General features: G+C 35.7%; 1 protein-coding gene across 9 annotated transcripts in view; it reads right to left on the bottom strand.

Moving 5' to 3' along the window:
* Positions 1-686: 686 nt before the first annotated feature.
* Positions 687-23228, bottom strand: part of LOC103499294 (THO complex subunit 1) — a 33351-nt gene continuing 10809 nt past the window's right edge. For 5 of the 9 annotated variants that reach the window (XR_539764.3, XR_539761.3, XR_539760.3 and 2 more), the window contains 20 exons: positions 22772-22846; positions 20705-20798; positions 19932-20077; positions 19743-19814; positions 18001-18073; positions 17633-17698; positions 17455-17501; positions 11799-11870; positions 11517-11642; positions 11350-11415; positions 11214-11255; positions 10615-10731; positions 10441-10523; positions 5927-5993; positions 5318-5389; positions 5098-5148; positions 1936-1995; positions 1703-1852; positions 1114-1443; positions 687-1029 (listed from right to left, as the gene is read on the bottom strand). Coding sequence is in view for 2 of the 9 variants with exons in the window: in XM_051090048.1 (XP_050946005.1) it covers positions 1183-1443; positions 1703-1852; positions 1936-1995; positions 5098-5148; positions 5318-5389; positions 5927-5993; positions 10441-10523; positions 10615-10731; positions 11214-11255; positions 11350-11415; positions 11517-11642; positions 11799-11870; positions 17455-17501; positions 17633-17698; positions 18001-18073; positions 19743-19814; positions 19932-20077; positions 20705-20798; positions 22772-22846 (1740 nt within the window). In the remaining 7 variants the exon portion in view is untranslated. Of the gene's footprint in view, positions 1444-1702; positions 1853-1935; positions 1996-5097; positions 5149-5317; positions 5390-5926; positions 5994-10440; positions 10524-10614; positions 10732-11213; positions 11256-11349; positions 11416-11516; positions 11643-11798; positions 11871-17454; positions 17502-17632; positions 17699-18000; positions 18074-19742; positions 19815-19931; positions 20078-20704; positions 20799-22730; positions 22847-23228 lie in introns of those variants that run through there. The other 4 variants (XR_007823642.1, XR_007823643.1, XM_051090048.1 and 1 more) reach the window with 4 other exon arrangements.

Below are 23228 nucleotides of genomic sequence, written 5' to 3'. Positions count from 1 at the left end.
CCAAAAAAACTTTAAAATAATAAATTATCATGTAAACAAATCTAAATAACCGTGTACCAAAAAAGTCTTGAAAAAATTCATTTAACCGAATTGTGTACCAAATTTTGAAAAAAAAATCATTTAAATTTAGTTACCCCAAATTTAAATAATCATGTAATCAAATCTAAATGATCGTGTAACCAAATTAAACAATAGATTCAAATCTACACGATCATGTACAAAATATATTACACGCCCTGTTGACAACATAATTGACGAAACATTTTTGACATTTTTCCGTTGTGAACTTTTTTCATTTTCAAAATTGTTAAATATTTTGTCGCTTTGTTATATTTAAAAAAAAACTAAGTTATAACATAAATAATAAATATAATATAATATAATAATTATTATATTATATTATATATTATAAAAATAAAGATTATTTATAATAATGTGAAAGATAATATAATTAATAAAAATCTTGAAATCTTATTTAAAAAAAATAAATGAAAATTTGTAGATATCTTTAAGTAGATATCTTTTTCTAACTATTTCTAAAAACATACTTCTTCAAAAGTAGTGTCTTCCCTTTTGCTTGGCCCTTTTGTAGCACCGATTTCTCACAATTGATCATATGGATCGAGTGACCAATCTCCCAAATCGGCTTCCTATGCAACATGCAATTATGTTCAAACACATTCATCTGCACAAATTTAGCTACTAAAAGATAATGAAAATCCTACCAATTCGTCATGGCTTAGGACGGAAAACTACAGAATGAGCTCCTAATCAAGTGTTTTCTACATTGGCCCATCAGACTCGTCACTATATTTCTAATAGATTCATGAAATATTAATTTGTCACAACATTCGGAACCTTCGATGCATTAAAAGAAATCGTCGGATTGATTTCATTTCGCTGAGAAACATACGCAAAAACGGATACAGCAGTGGGGCAATGAAAACTTCAAACAGTAATAGATTATGTTGCCTTGTGCAAAAAGCCTGAAATCTCCCCTCGTATTGTTTGACTTAAGAACAAAGAAACCTGCAACCGATTATGGTCATAATAATCCTGAAATTAGTTAATATGCAATTGTTAGACATTAAGAGACAGGACTTATATTTCAACCTGCAGTTTCCAATTCTGGGCTGCCAGAGATGAACCTGGCATGATATTATCGAAGGGTTTCTGCACAAATCAACCTGCAGTGTCCAAATCAACCTCTGCATCTGTCTCGCCATCAATCATGCCCGGCTCTACCTCAGCATCGGCTTCCAACTGGCCTGCCTCTTGACCAATATCCGTGTCAGAGCTTAGTTTATTTTCTTCTGGAGTTGAAATACCACCTTGAGATACATTGCCCGTGGCAATAGCTGTATCGACATCCATCCCTGCCGATGGCCCATCAGGATCACTTCTGGTTCCTTCGCCATCATTCTCACTAGCTGGAGTTGCCATCTTGTGCCAAAATCCATTGATAGAAAATATTAGAACAATCTAGAAAATAAAAACTTGAATAGAGAACATGAAAGCTAAAAATTAAAATGAAAAATTGAAGTCCACAAGACCCCATAATCATTGTCTTACCATTTGGAAGAATTTCGAACATGTTATTTCAAATCTACATTCTTCAGAGACCAGTTTAAACACCCAGTAAAACATTGACATTACCCTAAAAGGACCAATGTATGACAAATGCATCTAAATTGAAGTCTACCTGATTTTCATCAACTTGCTGGACTGCCCCTTTTGCTTCTTCCCTTTTAGCACGTTTAGATCTCTCATTTGGTTTGGCTTGGTACTTGGCTCGTACATCAGGTGGCAGGAGTTCCAATGGCACAACACCTTCAATGCCATGGTCGGTGAACTGCAAATTCCACGTTGAAACAACAGTATCAGATTTTCATCAGATAAAAATGCTAAAAAAAATTTATTGAATTTGAACCATACCCGAGAAAATCCTTCTAAATCCTGCCGAGCTGAAAACCGAAGGCCTTTCCAGCAATAAACCTGAATAAGAAATAATTGCTTGGAGTGAGTTGAGAAAACTTTTTATAAAGAAGAAAATTGTTGGGCCCCCGATCATTCACACATATAAATGTAAGGGTAAGATGGGCATACAGAAGACAGCTCCTGGAGGGATTATTGGAGAGGTAGAAAACGGTTGAGGGGCCCACCTGGAGGAACGTTTTGGGGATTGCCAAATGTAGGTTTTATTTTGTGAAAGGCTGCTGAGAGCTTTTGAAGGAGAAGAGGCCGGCCTTGTCGCAGGAGCTGGAATTTCATTACCATTTCCATTGTTTGTGTTGTTCTTTGGTTGCTTAATAGCTTGTGAGACTCTTGAGATTTCCATTTGATACACCATATCAGAGTGTTATTTCCGTTTGTTTGTCTTTGTTGGGATTTTTGAGTTTCAGGTGGAAGAATCTTAACAAATTGGTATCAGAGCATCTAAATCCTAGGGAGAACATGTTCAATGGCAGAAAAACAGTTGGAAGAGAGGATGGAGTCGAGTGAGGAAGATATTCTGGGACTGAAAGAAAGGATCCTTTGACCAAAGAAAAGTGTTTAGAAGCTTGCCAAGGATGTGAAGGAAAACAGCTCAATTTGACGTAAGGAGGAACCATGCACTTTAGAAGGATCGAGACCTAAATTGAAAGTGAAAGCAGAGGAGACAGATACATCGACAGGATTGGGAACAGGAACATCCGACAAAAGTACAAGAAGGTTGAAATGTTGATCTTCGCAGAGAGAACCCCGACTCATGGGTACGCCAGGTTGAGCATTATTTTGAGATTAACGAGCTCGCCAACACGAAGAAGCTGAAGGTTGCGGTTATTAGCTACGTTCAAGATGAGGTTAACTGGTTTCAATGGAGCTACAATCGATAGAAGGTTACCTCGTGGGAAGATTTGAAGAGCCAAATGTTAGAGCATTTTCGTGAAACTGGGGAAGGAAGTCTGGGAGCAAGACGCATTTGCAGCAAACAAGAGGGATCATACAACGATTATGTAAAGAAATTCTTGAATTACTCGGCACCCTTACTGGAGAAGGCTAAAAGTGTGTTGATGGATGCCTTCTTGATAGGGTTGGAACCGACCCAACAAGTTGAGGTTGTTAGTAGACACCCTAAGACGTGGGAGGAATGCCGAGTGACATCGAGAAAACTGCATTTCGCACTCACAAAAGGCATTATGAATTCCTTGTTATGTCGTTTGGTCTGACCAATGCCCAAGCCACTCATGAACCAAGTGTTTCAGCTTTTCCTAACGATTTGTATTGGTGTTTTTTATTTACACATCCTGGTGTATAGGACAGACATCACTGAACATGAGAGGCATCTGAGAGTTATGTTCAATATCCTCAAAGATAATAAGTTGTTTGCTAACCGAAAGAAGTGTGTGATAGGGCACTCAAGGATACCATATTTGGGTCATTGGATCTCTAGTAAAGGAGTGGAAGCAGATGGGGAAAAGATCAAAGCTATGGTCAATTGACCTCAACCAAAAGATGTTTCAACGCTTCAAAGATTCATAGGCCTAACCAGGTGTTACAGACGTTTTGTAAAAGGGTATGGCACATTGCATCACCACTCACTAAACTCCTACAGGAAATGCAATTAGATGGAGCAAGGAAGCTACGGAATCCTTTGAACAATTGAAGCAAGCCATGGTACCTATCCTAGTGTTGGCTCTTCCAGACTTCTCTTTATCGTTCACTACAGGGTTGGGGGCAATGTTGACTCAGAATTCATTCAGTTAGGCAAAACAAGTTGCTACCCCAACGTGCAGATGATCTGGTAAATGTTCCTAGTAATTTGCATCTTTTGTTGAGAAGAAATCCAAAATATTCACAAGGGGAGATGAAATTATGAGATGTTGCTGGAGATTCTTTTGAAGATGTTGGGATGCTTGAAGTGGCTAATTTATCATTAGATAAACCAGATAGTAGTTGTCCTAGTGGAACGAAGGCTAAGAATTGTGAGGATAAAGATATTATGGAAGTTTGGGAATGTTGTTTTAAGCTTCCAAGTTATTTTTATTTTTATTTTTGGATGAAAGTGTGATCTCAATTTAGGATTTTGTATTTTAGGATTTTGTATTTGTACTGTAGTTTGGAACTTTTTAATGAACTTAGACAACTAATGTACTCTTTATTTATGTTTTAAAGAATTATTGTTATGTCCTAACGTATATGAGTAATTTATCTACAAGTATTATCACGTATATTATTTTAAAAAAATGAAAAAATTATTACTGTCATGTCCTACTTTTCTAGAAATTGGGCTTTGCTGTGTCGTGTCATACCGCGTGTTGCGTGTCGGTGTCTGTGCTTCCTAGCTAGTGATTATAGCCTAAAGCAAGCAGAAGAAGAAGATTCACAATAGTATCAATCTTTATGGGCATGCCTTCTTTCTGCTCTCCACTTCTTATCCCTCTCAAAATTGTTCTGAATATTTTATCCTAGATTTCGTATATTCTACTCAAATCACTATTCAATCTCTTTACAAAGTTTAAGCATCTTCATGGTCACCATCCAAAGTTCACTTTCTTCTTCATTTTACCCTACTCCCTAGTCTCTACCTCTCAAAATAAATTTGAATATTCCCAAACTTGAAACTCAGAAAAATCTCAACAATAGCACAAAACAGAGGCAGAACTCTGTGGAAATATATTGATATCGAACACAGTGTTCAACAGTTAACCAATAGAGCAACTATAAGCAAGGAAATAACAGAATACATAAAGGAAATAACCCAGCTCCTTTGAGAAGGCTGGAATCTTCTCCCCAAAAGCTATACAGCAGCTTTTAACCCAATCAATACCTAAAAACCCAATTCCCAAAACATTCTCTATTTATACTCCCTTCACAGCGTGGGCCCTCAGGTGTTATTCTCTCCTTCGCATTAGGCATTCCCCATTTTACCCCTTTTATATGTGTGCAGAATTGGGAGTCTCACAGAATATTCTCAGTTCTATAATATTCTTCTCATATAATTAACACAATCTCACGTCTTTTTATTCCCCTATCACCACCCATCCAAGCAATACTAAGCAATTTAATGAGCTGCAAGGCATGATAATGAATTCAATACAATGAACGAAAACTTACTCGGTTATTTCTATGATGATATTCAGCTTCAATCCCAGCAGACTCGTCCATCTGTACAGAGAAAGAACAAAGTTCATCCTAATACGTGCAATTTATATAGTTTTTTCCAACAAGATAAACAGGCTGATATCAAAATATACTTTATTTGAAAATAAGATGAGAAATGGTTAATATTGCGATTATTCATCTAGGAGAAAAACAATGTGCTTAATATGCTTACATCTTCTGCCAAGGGTTTCCAATACTCAGAAATTGCAGGACTGCGAACACGTTGAGGATCAGTCAAAGCATTCTGATGAAATAAAAAATTGTCAGTATTTATAGTCTATAGATACCTGAAGTGAATGATTCACCAGCAAAATATAAGCCTCTTGACCTAACCTTCATTTTCAGTGTCGTATCATGGACAACACCAGGCAATGATGATTAGTTTATGTTCCTTTATAACTAATTATAAAATTAATTTTGTGCTCATTTATAGATTAATTTTTATAATTTCAGAATTAATGCTTAACATTTAGACTGTCGGTAGAATTTTTTACTTTAATGATTTCAAGTACCTCAACCTTTGGATTACTATCTGACCATACAAAATACGAAGACATTAGTTGAAACACTTGATAAATGTTTAGCATCAACATCATGTGCATAGAGATTTGGATAGAGAGGATAAAAACCTAGTAATTTCAAGATATATAGTCTCAAGAAGTAGCTACATATGTTAAATCATGGAGAATTTAAGCAATGAACAAAACCTTGGACTTGGCAAGATCATTTGAACAAATATTAATTCCTAGTAAAAATAATCTTGTAAGAGATAGCTGCACACCGGATTCTGATCTGCCCATTTCCACAATTGAGAGAGTTCTTTATTCCCCAGTCTCCATCTTGGCCTACTGAGAAGTTTTAAGGAAAAATGATGAATAACAGTGACAAGAATGAAAATAATTTTAAAAAATAGAAAATCAGTTTTACTAAGCCAAATAAAAACAAAAGAATACTAAAAGAACGCACAAAAAAAGTCCAAGTCAAAAGTGGGAAGAATATAGCTAGTCCAATTGAACATTCAATCTTGTAACTTAAGTAATATGGAGTGACAAAGAAACATTTCATCCAACAAAGTCAACCACGAACAATTTTTTGTCTGTTGAAAAGAAAACAAGACTTTTTATTGATTAAATGAAATGAGATTAAAGTGCAATGAAACAAAATAAGCAAATGATGACAAAAACATCATAAATAAATAAAATTAATAGAAAAATCATGACTAGACATTGTCCAAAAAGTAGAAGAGCTAAAAGATTTACAGCCTGAAATGAAAAACAACGGCTCTTGATAGAAGACCACTAAATCTGAAACTAAGAAAACCAACAAGAATAACCACGTGATGAGGCCAAAATAGCACACAATAGAGCAAATGAACTTGGAGAAGTGATAAACCATCCAACAACATTGACCTCGAACAATATAAGCTATTAATTAAATCAGCGAGTTGCAAATGTAAATATAGTAAAAAATATCCAACTTTACAGGCATAAATTGTAAATCCTTGACCTTAGGATACTCAAGTCTTTTAAGAACTTGGAAGGATAGGTTTGGGTTGGAATTAAGAATGAGAAAGTAACTCAAAGAGAATCATTGTAGGTGTGTCATGGTTGGTAGAAGAAGGAAAGTCATGTTAAGACCAATTAAGTTGTTCCAAGTATTTAGAGTTGCATGCTTAAAGGAAACAAACAATGTGGTGGAAAGTTAAGGAAAAGGAAGTTGCCAGCCAAGTGGTTGTATCAAGGGTTGTCATAAGGAATTTTTGGCCAAGTCCATGGACAGGTGAGATGGGAATGGTAGGTGGCCAAAGGAAAGGTTGAGAACCTCTAAGGAGGTAGTTAGGCGGCCAAGGCATGAGTTGTGTGGCATTGAGCAAGAAAACCTCTTAAGTGTCATAGGGCCAAACCCACCTAGGCAAGAAGAGGCTTGGCATGAGGGGCTGGTGAGGCTAAGTGTTGCGGAAAGAAGGCATAGGCGTTGAAGCTAGGCGGCCATGAGGATTGGCAAGGAGGCCATGTGCACAAAGAAGACTTGCACGGCCAAGCAAGGGAGGTTAGCTTGGCGTTTTGGTTGTGGTGTCTTAAGTTAGGCAAGGTGTTGAGGTGTGTAGGCGTTCAAGGAAGGTCGCTCAAGTGGTTTACAGATGCCCAGGTGTCAAAGGGCTGGCATGCAAAGTTCACTACAAATAGGTAACTTCAAAAGAGGAGAGCTCACGAACCACTCGTTGCTTCAAACCACTTGCAAAAGTTCAGACATTGAGTCTAGTTTTTAGGGTAAGGCTGTCGGACAAAAGCGAGGCGAGGAGGATTGAGTTTGAACACAAGAAAGAGAGAAAGGTCATTTTTTCAAGAGCTACAGGATCTCTTGGAGTTTTAAAGCTGAAATTTTGCAAGTTAAGATATTTCTGAGCAACTTTGTAGAAGAAAGTTTTCTCATTAAAGTTGTGGATTTTTTAGTTATAAATTTTAAAAGTTGAGATAAGTTCTGGACGAAAAATCAATTCTGCATAGTGCTTGAGGTTGGCTGAGTGTCAAGAAAGGTAAGGCGAGCTGGGCGCAAGCTTTGAGCAAAGGAAGTTAGTGAGCTTGCATCAAGGCCACTGTTGGCGCGCAGCCAAGGGGCGCACAACACAACTTGCATATAAGGACAGACAATGCACAAGGCACACTGGCAAAGGAGGCGTACGGCAACCTCTGGGTGCAAGGACGCATGCGGCCAAGTGAAGCGCGAGACATGCCCAATGCGTGAGGTTAGTATGCAGAAAGGCTAGGCACAGCCCTACGTGCATGTCAACCCTCCCTACCGCCCATGCCTATGCACCAGCCTATGTATAAGGCATTTTTAGACCATTTTGGTGATTTTTGGCATTTCTAAGTTAAAGTTTTGTATTTACATGATCAAGGGGAATTAAATGGAATTAATCACCATAGTTTTAGGTCAAGAAGAAATCATGCAAATCTATAGGCCAAGGATCTAAGTTTATATCTGTAAGTGAAAAATGAATTTCTTAAATGGTTTCAAACCATGTTTCGTAATATATTAATTTAAAGATTGTTTTGAGTAAAATGTTTGAGTTATATGATTTATAAATGATTTCTAAAGCATATGATTTCTTCAAAGTATTTGATAAGGTATGATTGTTGAAGAATGTCAATTATTGGCAAGAAAAGTGAGTTTGACAAGACATGGTTATGTTTAAGGTTTACTTAATGCAGAAAGATTCTTTAAATGCATTGAAACATTGTTTACAAGTTTATGATTCTATACATGTTTCGTCTAAACCAAGTTATCTCAAAATAACCCTATGGGATAGATCATGGGGCACTGAGGAAATTGAGGTAAGGACACTTATCTTTGAGAAGCAGAGTTAGGAATGCCTAATTCTGAAGAACAGAGTTGGGGATAGCCATCTTTGAGGTTTATATTTGGTATCAATTAGCTCTACCATCTCATGAGGAGTAGATCCTTGGGTTCTAGATAAGGAAAAACCAGTACTTGAGTTACTGATTTCTAAATGTTTGTCAAGCTAATGTGTTTATCATTATGATATTGTTATGGTGATTGCTAAAATGTTTATAAAATGTTGTTTTAAAACCTAGTCGCTCACTAGGCTCATTTAGTGACTTTCCAAAATGTTCTCCGCTTTTCAAGTAGAGGTCGTGTTCTCGAAACCTAATACGTTGTTGTCTATCTGCCGAAGGATTTTGTTTTCCTTTTGTATATTATCTTATTGTTTTGACCTTGGTACTTATAGTCATGAATGTTAATGTCTAAAGTTAAAAGTCAGGTTGTGAATGAATCTTGTAATTAAGTTAAGCAAGATTGTGTTAAAAGTCTATAATACTCTTTTTGGGTATTTGTTAATAGATGGGCAGCACTACAGCCTTGTTTATAAGTTGTGTTATTTGCTTCTGCATGTGTTTCATTTAGAGGTTAATTGTTATGAGTCAGCTGGTATCGTTTCAGAGGAACGATATCGGTCGACTTTACGTCTACGTCGTCTCTCGAGACGAGAGTGGACGGTCTGGGAGAGAGTGTGACATAAATGGTTAAAATATATTTACTTGATGCAAACTCATGAGATCCTGGTCTGATACCATGTAAATCACCAATCAACCTAAAAACTTAAAAGCCTATTTGGTAAACCATTTGTTTTCTGTTTTTTGTTTCTTAAAATTAATTTTTGAAAAACAGGTGCGTTACGTACCTAATTCACTTTTTGGTTTTTTAAACAAAAACTTGTTTTTAAAATTATGGTGGAAAATTGAAAATGAAAAGAAGAAACTTTCAAAAAGATACATTTTGTTTTTTAGAAATAGAAAACAAAATTAGTTATATATGGTTTCGGTTTTTGATAAACAAAAAATTAAAAACAGAATTTGAAAAACAGAAAAAACAAAAACAAAAAATTGAAACGGTTACCAAACAGGATCTATCTTATTGGGTTATGATAAATTTAATTTTATATTAACTCTAACATTAAATAAGTAACCTGACCTCCCACAAATTATGTACAGAAAAATGCAAGCCCATGACACTCTTATAAAAAAAAAAGGAAAAAGCCCATCTATCTACAAATCAATACCTTATTTTATTTAAAGAAAACCAACATTGTCCTTTAAAGATATTATTTTATTTTAGGTTAATTTACGTATACAGAACAAAATTGAAAATATTTACGATTCGAATAACAAAATAAAAAAACCCCATGAAACCCATATAACTTAGAGTTAATTTTTTCATAAATTCCAAATTTGTCCTTCTAAAATTTCTTTATCTCCTCTTTCAAAATTTATTCCTTCTTCGTCATCTCTCATCTTCGGCATCATTTTTTCATAAAGACAATATTTTTTCCTTATGCTTTTTTTCATTATCAAGTATTGTGTCCTTTTTTCTTATTATTTTTTCATTATCAAGTATTGTACTAAGATCATTCAGAAATGATACAAGATTATTTAAACTGTGTACAAGATCATTTAGACCGAGTACAAGATCGTTTAAACTGGATACAAAATCGTTTTTTTGGTGCATGTGTAGTCGATTAATCGCGGGGTATTTTTGTTATTTTACGTTGTGGGCTTTTTCCTTTTTCAAAATTGTTCGAAAAATATTTTCGTTTTGTTCTATTTTTGGAAAAAACACTTTTATTTTATTTTTTAAAAATTAAATAACAATAAATAGAATAAAAAAGGCTATTCATAAAAGTTGTGTAGAAAGATGAAGAATAAATAATTAATTTTGAACAAAACTAATACTTGATTCCACGTCCCCAAGAAGTCCATTAACTAGAAGCCATACCGTTTTTTAGTTACGTCATTGATGGTTTTCTTTTCAATCGGTTGCTTTTCAAAAGGAGCGCAACCATCACGTTTCCACCATACCTACAAGCACATTCAAGATACATTTAAGCAGAAAAATGGTTAATGCAGAAAACAAGAATATGATAAGCAAGAGAGTGAAAACAATTCTCACCCAATTATTTTCCCGTTGTAATATATGCTCAATCTTCTGAAGGAAATCTTTCCCCCTGGGCGGTGTCACCTCAAGCAACTTCTTCACACGCTCTTCACAAGATTTAATTTCCTCTCTCTAAATTTCAATTTTCAAATATACTTTTTTAAAAAAGAAAGAGCATACAATAATGCAAGAATAAAAAATAAACATATAATAAAAGTAAAAATGAATCGAAAATGGTAAAGAAAAGTATCCGTCCATTTTATGCTAGTTAAAATGAATTGATAGGCAGAACTTAATTTTTTAAGAAAATGTATTTTCCTTTAACCAACTCTGTACCAGTAACTAGCTAAACTATCCCTTTCCCATAAATAATTAATAGTAAATAAATAATATTAATATTCTTCAATGCCTCAAACATTGATGCTGAGAAGTTCTCGTAGCAAAATACACATGTCAGCAGAGGCTTTGTAGGTTGCATAATAGCATTTAACTTGGAACTTTTTTCAATTTAACCCCTCGTAACTAATATCAAGGCTAAAAACAAGAAGAGAAACGTGAATTAGGATTCAAGGGTAGCGCATTACAACAGCTCAAATATGCAATACAGTACTAACCATGGTTTCAGATGGAATATCTTTCTCATTTTTTCCTGGGGCCTATAACAAGAAATTAACTAATTAGGACTACTTCAAACCTATAGAAAACCAAGTCCGCCTAAAAATTTTAAGCCAAACAAATATTGTACCCTACCTTTAGATAATCAAACAATATAAGGCACTGCATAAGAACATGACGCCGAAAACTTGGGTCCTTCAACTGCCACAGAAAGAAGAAATAGCAAAACGAGACATAGCCAAGTTAGTTTGAGTGATGACTTAAAATTTTACTTCAGGAGATACAAACCAAGTAAAACTTACTTCTAAACCCATCAGTTTACTACTAGTAAGATATTTTATGCTGAAGGTTGCTGACTCTTCCTCCAAGATGTTAGCATCTCCCTCTTCATCAGACAAAGGTTGTGCATCAAATGTATTCAATACGACCTTTAAATTTCAATATCCAAACGAGATGTACTTCATTAGATATATACTTATAAATATGAAAACTAAACGATATCACAGGACACAATTTGAAAGAAAAGATACACAAGCTATTTCTATGTAATCAGAAAGTAAAAAGCCAATAACAAAAAGGCATACCATTAAACTACATGCGAACTTTTGCCACTTCGTCGAAGCGAGTGCAAGGGAAGCAGGATTACAAAAGAATTCCTGGACAATAATACACATCAAATTTTTGGTGTCATTGGACTCATTACCCAAGTGAGACACTTTAATTTCACAAATATAATTTCAATAGCACTTGAAATATTGTAGCAAGACGAGACTATGAGATAGTTATATTACTATACCTAAAACCAAAAGAATTCCTGGACAAGAATACACATCGAATTTTTGTTATATTTTGATAAGTGCAAGAAAGGTCTTATATAGAAGAGATACCATTACAAAAAAGAAAAGAGAATAACAATTAAAAAAAAAAAGAAAAGGAAAATATTGACAATGAATATTTACACAACATTCCTAAACAGAAATTCAAACACTCCCCCTCAAGTTGGCTTAAAGTCATCTTCCATAGCCAGCATTTTAGATGATTTGTCAAATTGCTTCTTTGGAAGTCCCTTTCTTAATGCATCAGCAACTTGCGCTATTGCAGGAAGATAAAGAATACACTGTACCTGCATCAATCTTCTCCTTGATAAAATGTTTGTCAAATTCAATATATTTTGTTCTATCATGTAGGATGGAATTAGGAGCAATAGAAATAGCCACATTATTGTCTCAATAAACCCGAATGGGCGTCTTTTGTGGAAACTCCAATTCTTCAAGTATCTTTTGATTCAAATGCCTTAACAAATTCCACGCGCCATTGCTTTAAACTCTGCTTCAACACTACTTTCGGCCACAACATTTGCCTTTTTGCTTCCCCATGTAACCAGGTCTCCTCCAACAAGGAATAACAATATGAGGTAGATCTTTTATTTGTAGTACTTCCTGCCCAATCTGCATTAGCGTAGAATTCCATTTGGAAGTTATTATGTTTTTTAAATAGAATATCTTTCCCAGACGTTCCTTCTAGATATCTCAAAATCCTATGGGCAGTTTCAAAATGAGTCGATCCAGATGCATGCATAAATTGGCTTACCACATTTACTGCATATACAATATTAGGGAGTGTGTGGAGATAAATTATTCTACCTATAAGTCTATGAAATCACTCCTTGTCCTTAATTTCTTATGCCTTTGCTATTTGTAATTTCAAATTACGCTCAACAAGGGTTTCTACTACCTTGCAGTCAATTAATCCTATTTCTTCGAGTAAATCCAAAACATATTTTCTTTGATTAACAAAGATAACCTTCGTCCATTTTTGCAAATTCCATTCTTAGAAAAATATTTAATATCACTCAAGAAACATTCGTCAGAATGATTGGTCACCTCTCATTCTCGACCTCTACACCTTCAACATCAGTCGAGAAACCATCTAGCAATCTTGCCAATCTAGGTACCTCTTTTTCTTGTTTTTCTGTAAAGCATAGCAAGCAAAACCCTTGGATTGTGGATTCAGAAGCATCCGATCATATGCTGGTGATATCACATTATTCCATCAATTCCAATCCCGATCTAGGCATTCACCTGTTCGAATCGCTGATGGATCTCTTGCCAAAATAACAGAAACAGGATCAATAACATTGACTACTAACCTCATTCTCTCAAACGTGCTTTATGTTCCTCAGTTGAACATCAATTTGATTTCAGTTAACAAACTTGTTGGTGACTCAAACTGTATCTCTAATTTTTGCTCAACCTTTTGTGAATTTCAAAAGTGGATTCGGGGAAGTTGATTGGCAGTGCTAAGCAACATGGTGGCCTCTATCTTCTTCAAAAAACTCGTTCTCCAAGTTCAGTCTTCAGTCATAGTCTTGAGTCATGTTCTAAGGTTGTCAGTTCTGTTTCCAATTCAAGAGCCCTTGTCCATTGAAAGTCAAGTTATGTTATGGCATTTTTGTCTAGGCCATCCAAATTTCTTGTACCAGGAAAAAATTTCCTAATTTATTTATCAACAGAAGACCAAGCTTTTATCAGTGTGAAACATGTCAATTTTCTAAACACACGAAAAATGTTTATCCTAATGTGCCTTATCAATCTTCAAAACTTTTTTCACTTATTCATAGTGACATTTGGGGACCTTCCAGAGTAAAAAGTATCTCGGGTGCTCGATGGTTCCTAATCTTTATTGATGATCATGCTAGAATGACTTGGACATTTCTAATGAAGGACAAATATGAAACCTCCAATATTTTTCAATCTTTCCAAGCTATGGTTTTCTACATAATTTGATTGTAAAATCCAAGTCCTAAGGATGGACAATGCTCGAGACTATTTCAGCTCCTCTCTTGGTATGTATCTCTCATTCCATGACATTGCTCACACCAGTTCATGTGTGGACAATCAACAAAATCAGATTGCCGAACGGAAAATATCTTTTTGAGGTAGCAAGGTCTCTCATGTTTTCTCATAATGTCCCAAACTGGGGGGAGGCCATTCTCACTGCAACCTTCCTTATCAATCGTTTGCCTTGTCAGGTTCTCTCCTTTAAATCCCCTCGAGATGTCCTCCAATTTCAAAATCTTTCTTCCACGTTACCTCTCTGCATGTTTGAATGCATGTTCTGCTTTTGTTCATAAGCATTCTCCTCACGGTCTAAACTTGATCCCAAATCTAGCAAGTGCATTTTTCTAAGTTACGCATCTCATCAAAAGGGGTACAGATGTTATTCACCAATCAGTAGGAAAATGCATACCTCCATAGATGTTACATTCTTTGAACATCAGCCTTTCTTACCAAAGTCCCAAATTCAGGGGGAGAATATGAGAGAATTTCTCCATCATGCCAACTAGTCTCATCTCCTACCACAAATAAGTCAAAAGTGGAAAGATTTACCCTAATATTCTTTTTTTTTACAATAAACAATTGTTATCTATTTATTTTTCCCCATCGTATCTTTTGTTAACATGAGAAAATAATAAGAAAGTTTGATCGTGGTTTTTCTCCCGGTTCTCGGGTTTCCACATGACTTGGTGTCATATTTCCTTTTTACCGCTTTCAATATGGTATCAGAGCGAGATAACGACAAAACCCTGGACACCAATATTGATGGAACCCAAACAGAGGACAACCACACAACAGCAGCTGCCATGGACAACATACTCCATCAGCTTCAGACATCGTTGGTGAGCAGTTCAAGCCCATCCTTGCAGCCAGCCGCACGCGCCAAGCAGATCCGTCCACGCGCCGCTGCTACCAAGCATGTCTGTCCAAGAAGACTAACAAAAGATCTATTGAGGCCTATACCAATTCTGACTAAGCAGAGTCTGTTGTTGACTGAAAATCCACCTCTGGCTACCGTACCTATGTATGGGGAAATCTCGTAACTTGGAGAAGTAAGAAGTAAGGGGTTGTGGCCAGAAGCAATGCTGAAGCTGAGTACAAAGCTATGAGTTTGGGGATATGTGAGCAGATTTGGCTTCAGAAGGTTTGATCTGACCTTCATCAAGACTATGAGATGCCAATGAAATTATTCTGTGATAATAAGGCAGCTATTAGCATCGCTAACAATCTAGTTCAACATGAAAGAACTAAACATGTGGAGATTGATACACTTTATTAAAAAAAGACTAGACAATGGTTGCATATACATTCCATACATTCCCCCGAGACAACATATTGTTGATATTCTCACCAAGGGGCTTCCCAGAAAGAACTTTGATTCATGTGTTAGCAAGTTGGGCCTTACTGATATTTACATTCCAACTTGATATTTACGTAGACATAGCTATTATCCCCTGCAGCATGTTCAGCTAATACACAGCGTTTAGGAAAGAACTTTAATGTCATTAAATGGCTCCATGAACGCTTTCCTTCAGGCAGAAACATCATATCTTTATGGTGCTCTTTAAGTCAGAAATTTAATGATTATTCCTTTCAAGATCTATCTTTAAATTGGGATATCTTCCTCCAAGTTTTATGTTTAATCTGCTACTTATCCTTATGCACCTTCCACATTCCCCAAGATATGTCGGTCGGCTGGTTTTGGAAAACCGGTCATTTCTGTTTTTGGTTCATTACTTGTATCGTTTTTTTCTTCAGTTTAATTTTTTACTATTTTGTTGTTTTGCACTGTTGTAATTGTTGTTCTTGGACTTTTTATGATCTTTGGATTTTCTTTGGATTAAGACATTAACGCTATGGGGGTGTTAACCTATTTGAATGCACGGATGCGCCTCCTGTTCCCCTCCCCCCCCCCCCAAAACTTTTTAGGCTTCTCTATTATTCTCACTGTATAATTCTATTAGTACTTTGAGTTTTACATTAATATAGAAGCTTGTCTTCGTTAAAAAAAAAAAGACATATTAGATCACCAATTTGTATGGGTCTTGTGACTATAGGGAAAGAAGATTAGTGCGACTAGAACTTCTCACCTTTGGATTACTGTTTTGATGCTTGATGTACGGGGCTAGATTTCAACTTAACATCACCTATTGGGCATACGAGAGATTCCCATTCGATAGAAGTACACAAGGAATGTGGCAGTTATGGATCAGTAGCTGCAAATTGGGACCATTCCCCTCTTCCTAGATCTATAACTTTTAGAAGACTCCTTAAAGAATAGGAAACTTCAGAATTTCAGCAACCGCTTCACCTCCTTTCGCAAAGGAGGATGGTAGAATATATGGATAGAAGGATTTGGTCTCTAAAACCATCCAGTAAGTTTCAGTCAAATCCCTTGGGAATCACTTTTCAGCATCTTCACCAGTGACTAGTTTGGATTATGCTATTTGGGTTAATAAATAGCTCTTTGGTCATGCAAAAGAAGCTCCTAAACAGTTGTCTTCCACCCTCTATATTCCCTCTTTGCCTCCATGGACAAGAAGATTTGTTGCACCTGTTCTTCTCCGGTCCTTATTCAGCTAAGTGTTCGGGCAGTCTTCTCTCTTTATTTGAAGTAAGCTGGGAGTTTGATGGAACATTCAGTTCCAACGTGAGAGATTATTTTGGGCCCAGTCATGAAAAAGAGGCCACGGCTACTTTGGATTAACTTGTCCAAATCATTGCTTGCAAAAATATAGTTAGAATGAAATCAAAGAGTATTCCATGATACGTTGGGTTGGTCAGATCGAATGACCATTGCAAAAAGAAACGCAGCCGCTGCACAAGGTGTTCAGCACATTCTCTAATCAAGATTTGTGTTTGAATTGGTCGGCTTTTACCTGTTAAGATATTTGGCTTTTTGTGTATCTATCCTATATATTACCCTGATGTACTTTATTATTATCAATTTTCTATTCTATTAGTTTTGTATGGACATGATAAAGACGCTAAGGGGGTGCCAACCTAGTTGAGATGTCCAAGTATGTCACCTGATCCTTAGGTCTGTTTATTGTACTCTTAGTATACATCTCTTGTACTTTGAGTTTCATGAAATAATAATAAAAGACATTCTCCTTTTCAAAAAAAAAACGAATGATAAAATCTTGTTTCTGTTTAAAAACTAACTTAGTTGTTTAAACTTCAAAATTACAACCAACTTCGAACAAATGAACTAAAATGCCAAGCTTGATCCTTAGTGTTGCTAGAAGATTTTAAAAGTATCAAAGAATGATTTAAACAAGAGGTGGAAAGAAATTCTGTATGGATTAAACTTTCAGAATAAACTTGAAAGACATGAGTAAATTTTCAAACCAATAGCCAAAAACAACCACTGACCATCCCACCACTTTATGTGCAACATTACCTGTAAACTCCAAAAGGTCTTGTAAAAGTTGAAATCAATAGAAAAACCTGAGAACAAAGAAGAAAAATATCGATTATATCACAAACATGAAAGGAACAAAAGGAACGCCAATACGTAATCATCTAGAATGGAAAGAATACTGGCATCAAAGAAAATACTAAACACTGCAATGGCATACCATCAGGGAGTTGTTTCTCATATTTTGTTTCGTTGGAGGTGTTAAACACTCCTTTTATATTCACAGCTGCAACAATTGATAAAAAGAACAAAATTATATGAAACAATACAAAAATAGCATTTGTGTACTTCGCTTCTTGGTGTAAATTACTACTTTCTTTTGTGATTACAACGTTACATCTCTCATTTCACTATGGGTTAGCTAATTGCCCATTATTCATACTCTCAATTCTTTAATAGGAATAATTTCATACCGTCATTGAAATTATAATTATATGTCTCATAAAAAAATAAAAAATAAATAAAAATAGAGAGAGGAAGAACAAGAACAAGAAAGAAAGAAAAAGAATGGAAATCCAAAACACATACCGGAGCGTTCAGATAGAGGGAAAAAATGTGCTAGAAACATCAGAATGCGTCCACAAAACACCACATCACTTGCCTAAATTCAGATCCCGAAATTAGTACTAAAATTAATTCTTTCATAAGAGAGAGAGATGGAAGGCTCAGCCATACTAAAATAATCTTTGGATAAGAAGAGGGGATCATAAATTAAGGAGAACGGACATCGTTTTACACATAACTAACAAGAGGATAAGCTTGATCACCAATAGCTTTTTTTTTTTTTTTTTTGGGGGGGGGGGGGGGGGGGGCTAAGATGTCGGTTTCAATGAAAAAATGAACGAATCAAGGGGAAGATCTGGTGATAATGGACAATGTTTGCTCGTAAATGAAAATTTTGTTTAAATATGTTCCACTTTTTTGGTCATATCAGCGACCTCTTTGCTCATTTTGGTGACAACCAATTGTGATTTCAAATTTCATTACGCAAGGAAATTACATTTAATATCTGACAGCTGTGCTTTACCGTTTCATTACATCAATGCTGTCAAATCTACTAGGAGGAGCATTTGGTTGGAAAGGAATACCAGAACTTTTAACAAACGGACAAAAAATTGGTGGGATGTGTTCAAATTAGCAAAGTTTCATGCCTCTTGTTCAATGTGTGTGTGTGTTTTCTAGATAGGAAACAATTTTGTTGATGATATGAAACTATACAAAAAGGAGAGACCCATCTAATGAAGTTGCAAAAAAAAACATATCCAACCCTAAGAGAATTGTTAGAATTAGTGGACTTGGCCCATACAGTATTAATGGAAAGATTTACCCAAATTCCTAAATCTTTTCCTTTGCTATTCTATTGTGTATTTTATTTATTCTCCTTCATTGTACCTATTATTCATCAGAAAATAATAAAACAACAATATCGTGGTTTTTCTTCCGATACTTGGGTTTCCACGTAAGCCTTGGTTTTGTGTTTATTGCTTTCAATATGGTATTGGAGCAAAGCAACAACAAAACCCTAGAAAACAATTTAAGAGGAACCCAGACCAAACTAGCCACCTCTGCCGCTGTGGACGCCGTCATGAAAAATTAGTCCAACAGCTTCAGAAACTACCGATCTACACAGTGGAACCACCCTCGCCGCCGTCCGCAACATCCTTCGACCAGAATCTCTTTCACACGCCGCCTCTGTCAGGCGCATGGGCCCACGCGCCGCTGCCCTTTTGTCTCAACGCCCAATCCCAATCTCTTCTACTCGTGATCGGCTCTCCAACGATCATACACTTCCAGTCGGCCGCAGCCCACGCGCCGCCCATGCCCTCTGTTTATGGACAGCCACCACAAAAACTGTCAGACCTATCCATCCGCACACCACTGCCTATCTGTTTAGCCGCCCATGCCCTCTGTTTATTATTCATCAGAAAATAATAAAACAACAATATCATGGTTTTTCTCCCGACACTCAGTTTCCACGTAAGCCTTGGTTTCGTGTTTATTGCTTTCAATAAGAATTCAAACTATAAATTACAGAAAGGGGGAACCTTTTACATCATGTAAAGCCAAGAAACATATAAGAACACTCACAGCTTCAAGGGTCTACCATTCCACTCAATCCATAAGACCCAAATATAGGTTTGGTTGATGCAACTCCATAACGCTCTCTTCTTATGCTTAAAGGGATGGTCCTTTAGCAAGAGAAGCACTAGAAGATTTTCCAATTGAGACTTAAAAGATTAAAAGAATGCAATTGTAGTACATTATAGTACCTTTGATAGACGACGGAGCAATTGATTGCACGTTCTCAACATGACGAGTTTTCCGCGAGCAAAAAGCTCTTGCTGTGTACAAAATAGCCATTTTGTTTCAAAGCAAATAAAGCACAGAAAACTTATAGGAGGGGAAAAGAAGTACTTAAAAGAAAATGGAAATAATGAATTTCAGTAAAAGGAGGAAACCTTTCCCAATATGTCTTGTTTACTCTCAATGTAACCAAAAATATCTTTGCAGTTCTTCAATGTTGACATTTCAGTCAGGTCCTCCAACAGTTGGAATATCATGCCTCCTTCGACATGCTCTTTCTCACAAAGATATAGGACAATGTCTAAGGCAAGAACAAAGGCACTAAATGATCAAAAAGTGCTCAAATGTAGAACAAAGCAAATATAAACATTTTCATAGTGCAGTTTCAATGCAGCAAAATCTTCAAACTAAAACTAAATTTGAGGCCAAGACTAGATCATCATTGACAATTACCAAAAAATAAAAACAGAACATTCATTGATATTTAAAAGAACATCTCAATCCAGCAACGATCTTGAAAATTAAGAAAAGAGATGGAGAAAGAGGATCCAAGATTTTAATTAAAAAAATGGAGTACAGGTGCTGAGCATATAAGATTTTTATTAAATGTGGAGCATGTCAAAACTGTGGTGCATGTTGGGTAAGTTGTCAAGCTACATGACAGTCCTTGGTAGGTATCTATTGAAAAGAAAACTAGAAACACGACAATGCATGGTAGATATCAATTGTTCTAAAATAGAAATAAATCAATAATCAAAACCTGCAACTTCTTTTAAATACACAACAATACCACAATAATTAGCAAACCATATAACAAAAAGTTAAAGTCAGTCGAACACCTATAAATGTTCTTTCCTATCCAAAAATTTATAAAAATGAGACCATTAAATTACAACAGAAATTTCGTTTATGGAATAATGCAAAATACCAAGAAGACGTGGAATATGACCCTGTGAAGTTTCCTTTTCATCAATAGACATCCCATACTGCATTACTGGCTCTGTTGATTGGACGGCAGATGACTGCAACAATTCCAATTGAAGATCAGCTTATTTGCAAAAATACTAGAAAAAAATGTGAGGTTGAAGAATGGTACCACATTTGATTTTTTTTTTTTTCAAGAATCAACTTAGTCAAAGGAAAGATACAAAAGAGGAGGAGATGGGATATCCCCACACCTACACACCAACCAGTTACAAAAAATATAAAGCCTAACTAATGTAAATAGAGTAACTGAATCCCTGCTTAATTCTTGACCTCAGATTTCATGGCACATTCTAAAGGAAAATTTTCCCCTATTTTTTTCTTATCAATTCCAATTTGTCCCTTTTTTCTATAAGGAAAAAGTATATTCATATAACAAAAGATAACAACCTAAGGGCAAGAGACAAGAGAACCCCCAACCTAAGGGCAAGGGACAAGAGGACCCACCCCAGGAGAAACTAAAAATTGATGGCTTTCCAATTGTTGAAATCATAGAAATACTATAATTATGAAATACTATAATTACAAAAGTGTTTGGTGTAATTCGTACTCCACCAAGAAGCTGTGTGTTGCAACACAGTCCAAAAAGAACCAAAAGAATTATGGCTATCTTCAAAAATTCTACTATTCCTTTCTTTCCAAATGCACCACAAAAGAGACCGGATAGCACATCTCCATAAAATGTTTCCTTTCGAGCTATAACCTCTAATGTTGAGCCCTTCAATCAACCAACTACCAACCTTACTAGGAAGACAAAGATCCAAATAAAAAATCCTAAACAAAGTGTTCCAAGCTTTCCTAGTAAAGAGATAGCGCAAAAATAAGTGGTCTAGAGTCTCCTCTTCTTTGAAACAAAGGCAACACATCGAGGGGCTGAGCATAGTGTACTGGAACTCTTTTTTGGAGTTTCTCATGGGTGTTGAGGTTTCCGTAAGTGAGCGACCATAAGAAAAATTTCACCTTTTTTAGAATTTTAGTCTTCCATATGTGACGAATCAAAGGAACAGCAATGGAGGGAGATCTCTTGGTTAAATTGAGAAAAGTAGACTTTGTAATAAAGCTGCCATTATCGTTAGGAGTCCATTTAAGACTATCACCACCATTTGAGGGGGCCCAAGAATGAAGAATTTCCAAAACTGCGGCCACATTGTCAAGCTTGTTATCGAGCACATTTCTTCTAAGGCCCAAGTTCCACAAATGAGCAACAATACACCAACAATCAGCCACAAAAGCATCCTTGTTCAAAGATACGGAGAACAAATTAGGAAATTTTTCTGCAAGCGGCTCCACACCACACCAATTGTCCTTCCAAAATCAGATTTTGGTTCCTTTTCCCAACACAAAAGCTAAGAATTTGAAGGTCTCCTTGTGCTTCAAAATACCGACTCATAACCTGTAAGACTTTCCCTTGTTCGGATCTTTAGTAGACCACCCATTCTCCTCTAAGCCGTAAATAGTCACGATTAAACGCCTCCGTAAGTCCAATTTGTCCCATTTAAAAAGTATACTTTTTATTTCAGGAGAAACAGCTAAAGATTCTATTTAATATGAAAATTTAGACATCAAAGACATGTGGATAATGAACGAAAGTTATTCCTTTTTAAGTTAGAACTTGAAGAGCCAAGTAAAGGAGATTGTCTTCCATTTCATTGTGTTAATGTCCAAATCTTACAAGAAACCTATGACAAATCAACCCTTCTTTTTTGAACAGGATAATTTGTTATAAAACTATACAATCACAGACACACAAATAGGGTTTCCTTTCAATATGTAGATTTCGAAAAGAATATCCAATTTCTTCATTCCATCAACAGCTCCCAAAGGCTTTATTGCATTCATCTACCAATGCAAAATGTTTAATTTAAAAGAATTATAGATACAGAGAAAAAATGGTAAAATCAGTTTCTCTACCATATCCATGATTAATGAAATCTAAACCTCAATTATACAAGTTCCAATGTTTAGCTTACCACTAATTCTTGAATTATACAAGCTCCACTGTTTAGCTTACCACTAATTCTTGAAGTAGTCGCCGTAGAATATTTTCCAACAACTGATTTTCATCTTGGGCCAATTTTGTGTGCTTCTGGAGAATTAAAAATAAAAAATTATAATTAATAATAAAGAACTGTCCAATCAAAAATATTAAAATGAACGGACAAAAAATCATTATACATTTAGGAATTGTAGTTCTGATTTTTTTGTAATATAAAATAAACCAAAACTTTAATAAATGAATGGTATCAAGGAATCTACATGAAAGACTTGCTAGTAACAAAAAACAGCACCAAATTGATAAGAGTAGGCCATGAAGGATTAAGGATATCAACATTACTCCTTACAGACGGACACCAAAAAATGGGGCCTTGAACCAAGCCAAGGACCAAACCCCATCTGGAGACGCTATCTTAAGACAAAAACTTTGTTCTCAATATTCAGGAAATACAATGAATTTTGAAGTCTCCACT

This window comes from Cucumis melo, chromosome 9 (genome assembly GCF_025177605.1).
Source record: "Cucumis melo cultivar AY chromosome 9, USDA_Cmelo_AY_1.0, whole genome shotgun sequence".
Classification (NCBI taxonomy): domain Eukaryota; kingdom Viridiplantae; phylum Streptophyta; class Magnoliopsida; order Cucurbitales; family Cucurbitaceae; genus Cucumis; species Cucumis melo.
Note: the sequence above shows the minus strand (reverse complement) of the source record. Positions and strands in the feature narration are given on the sequence as shown.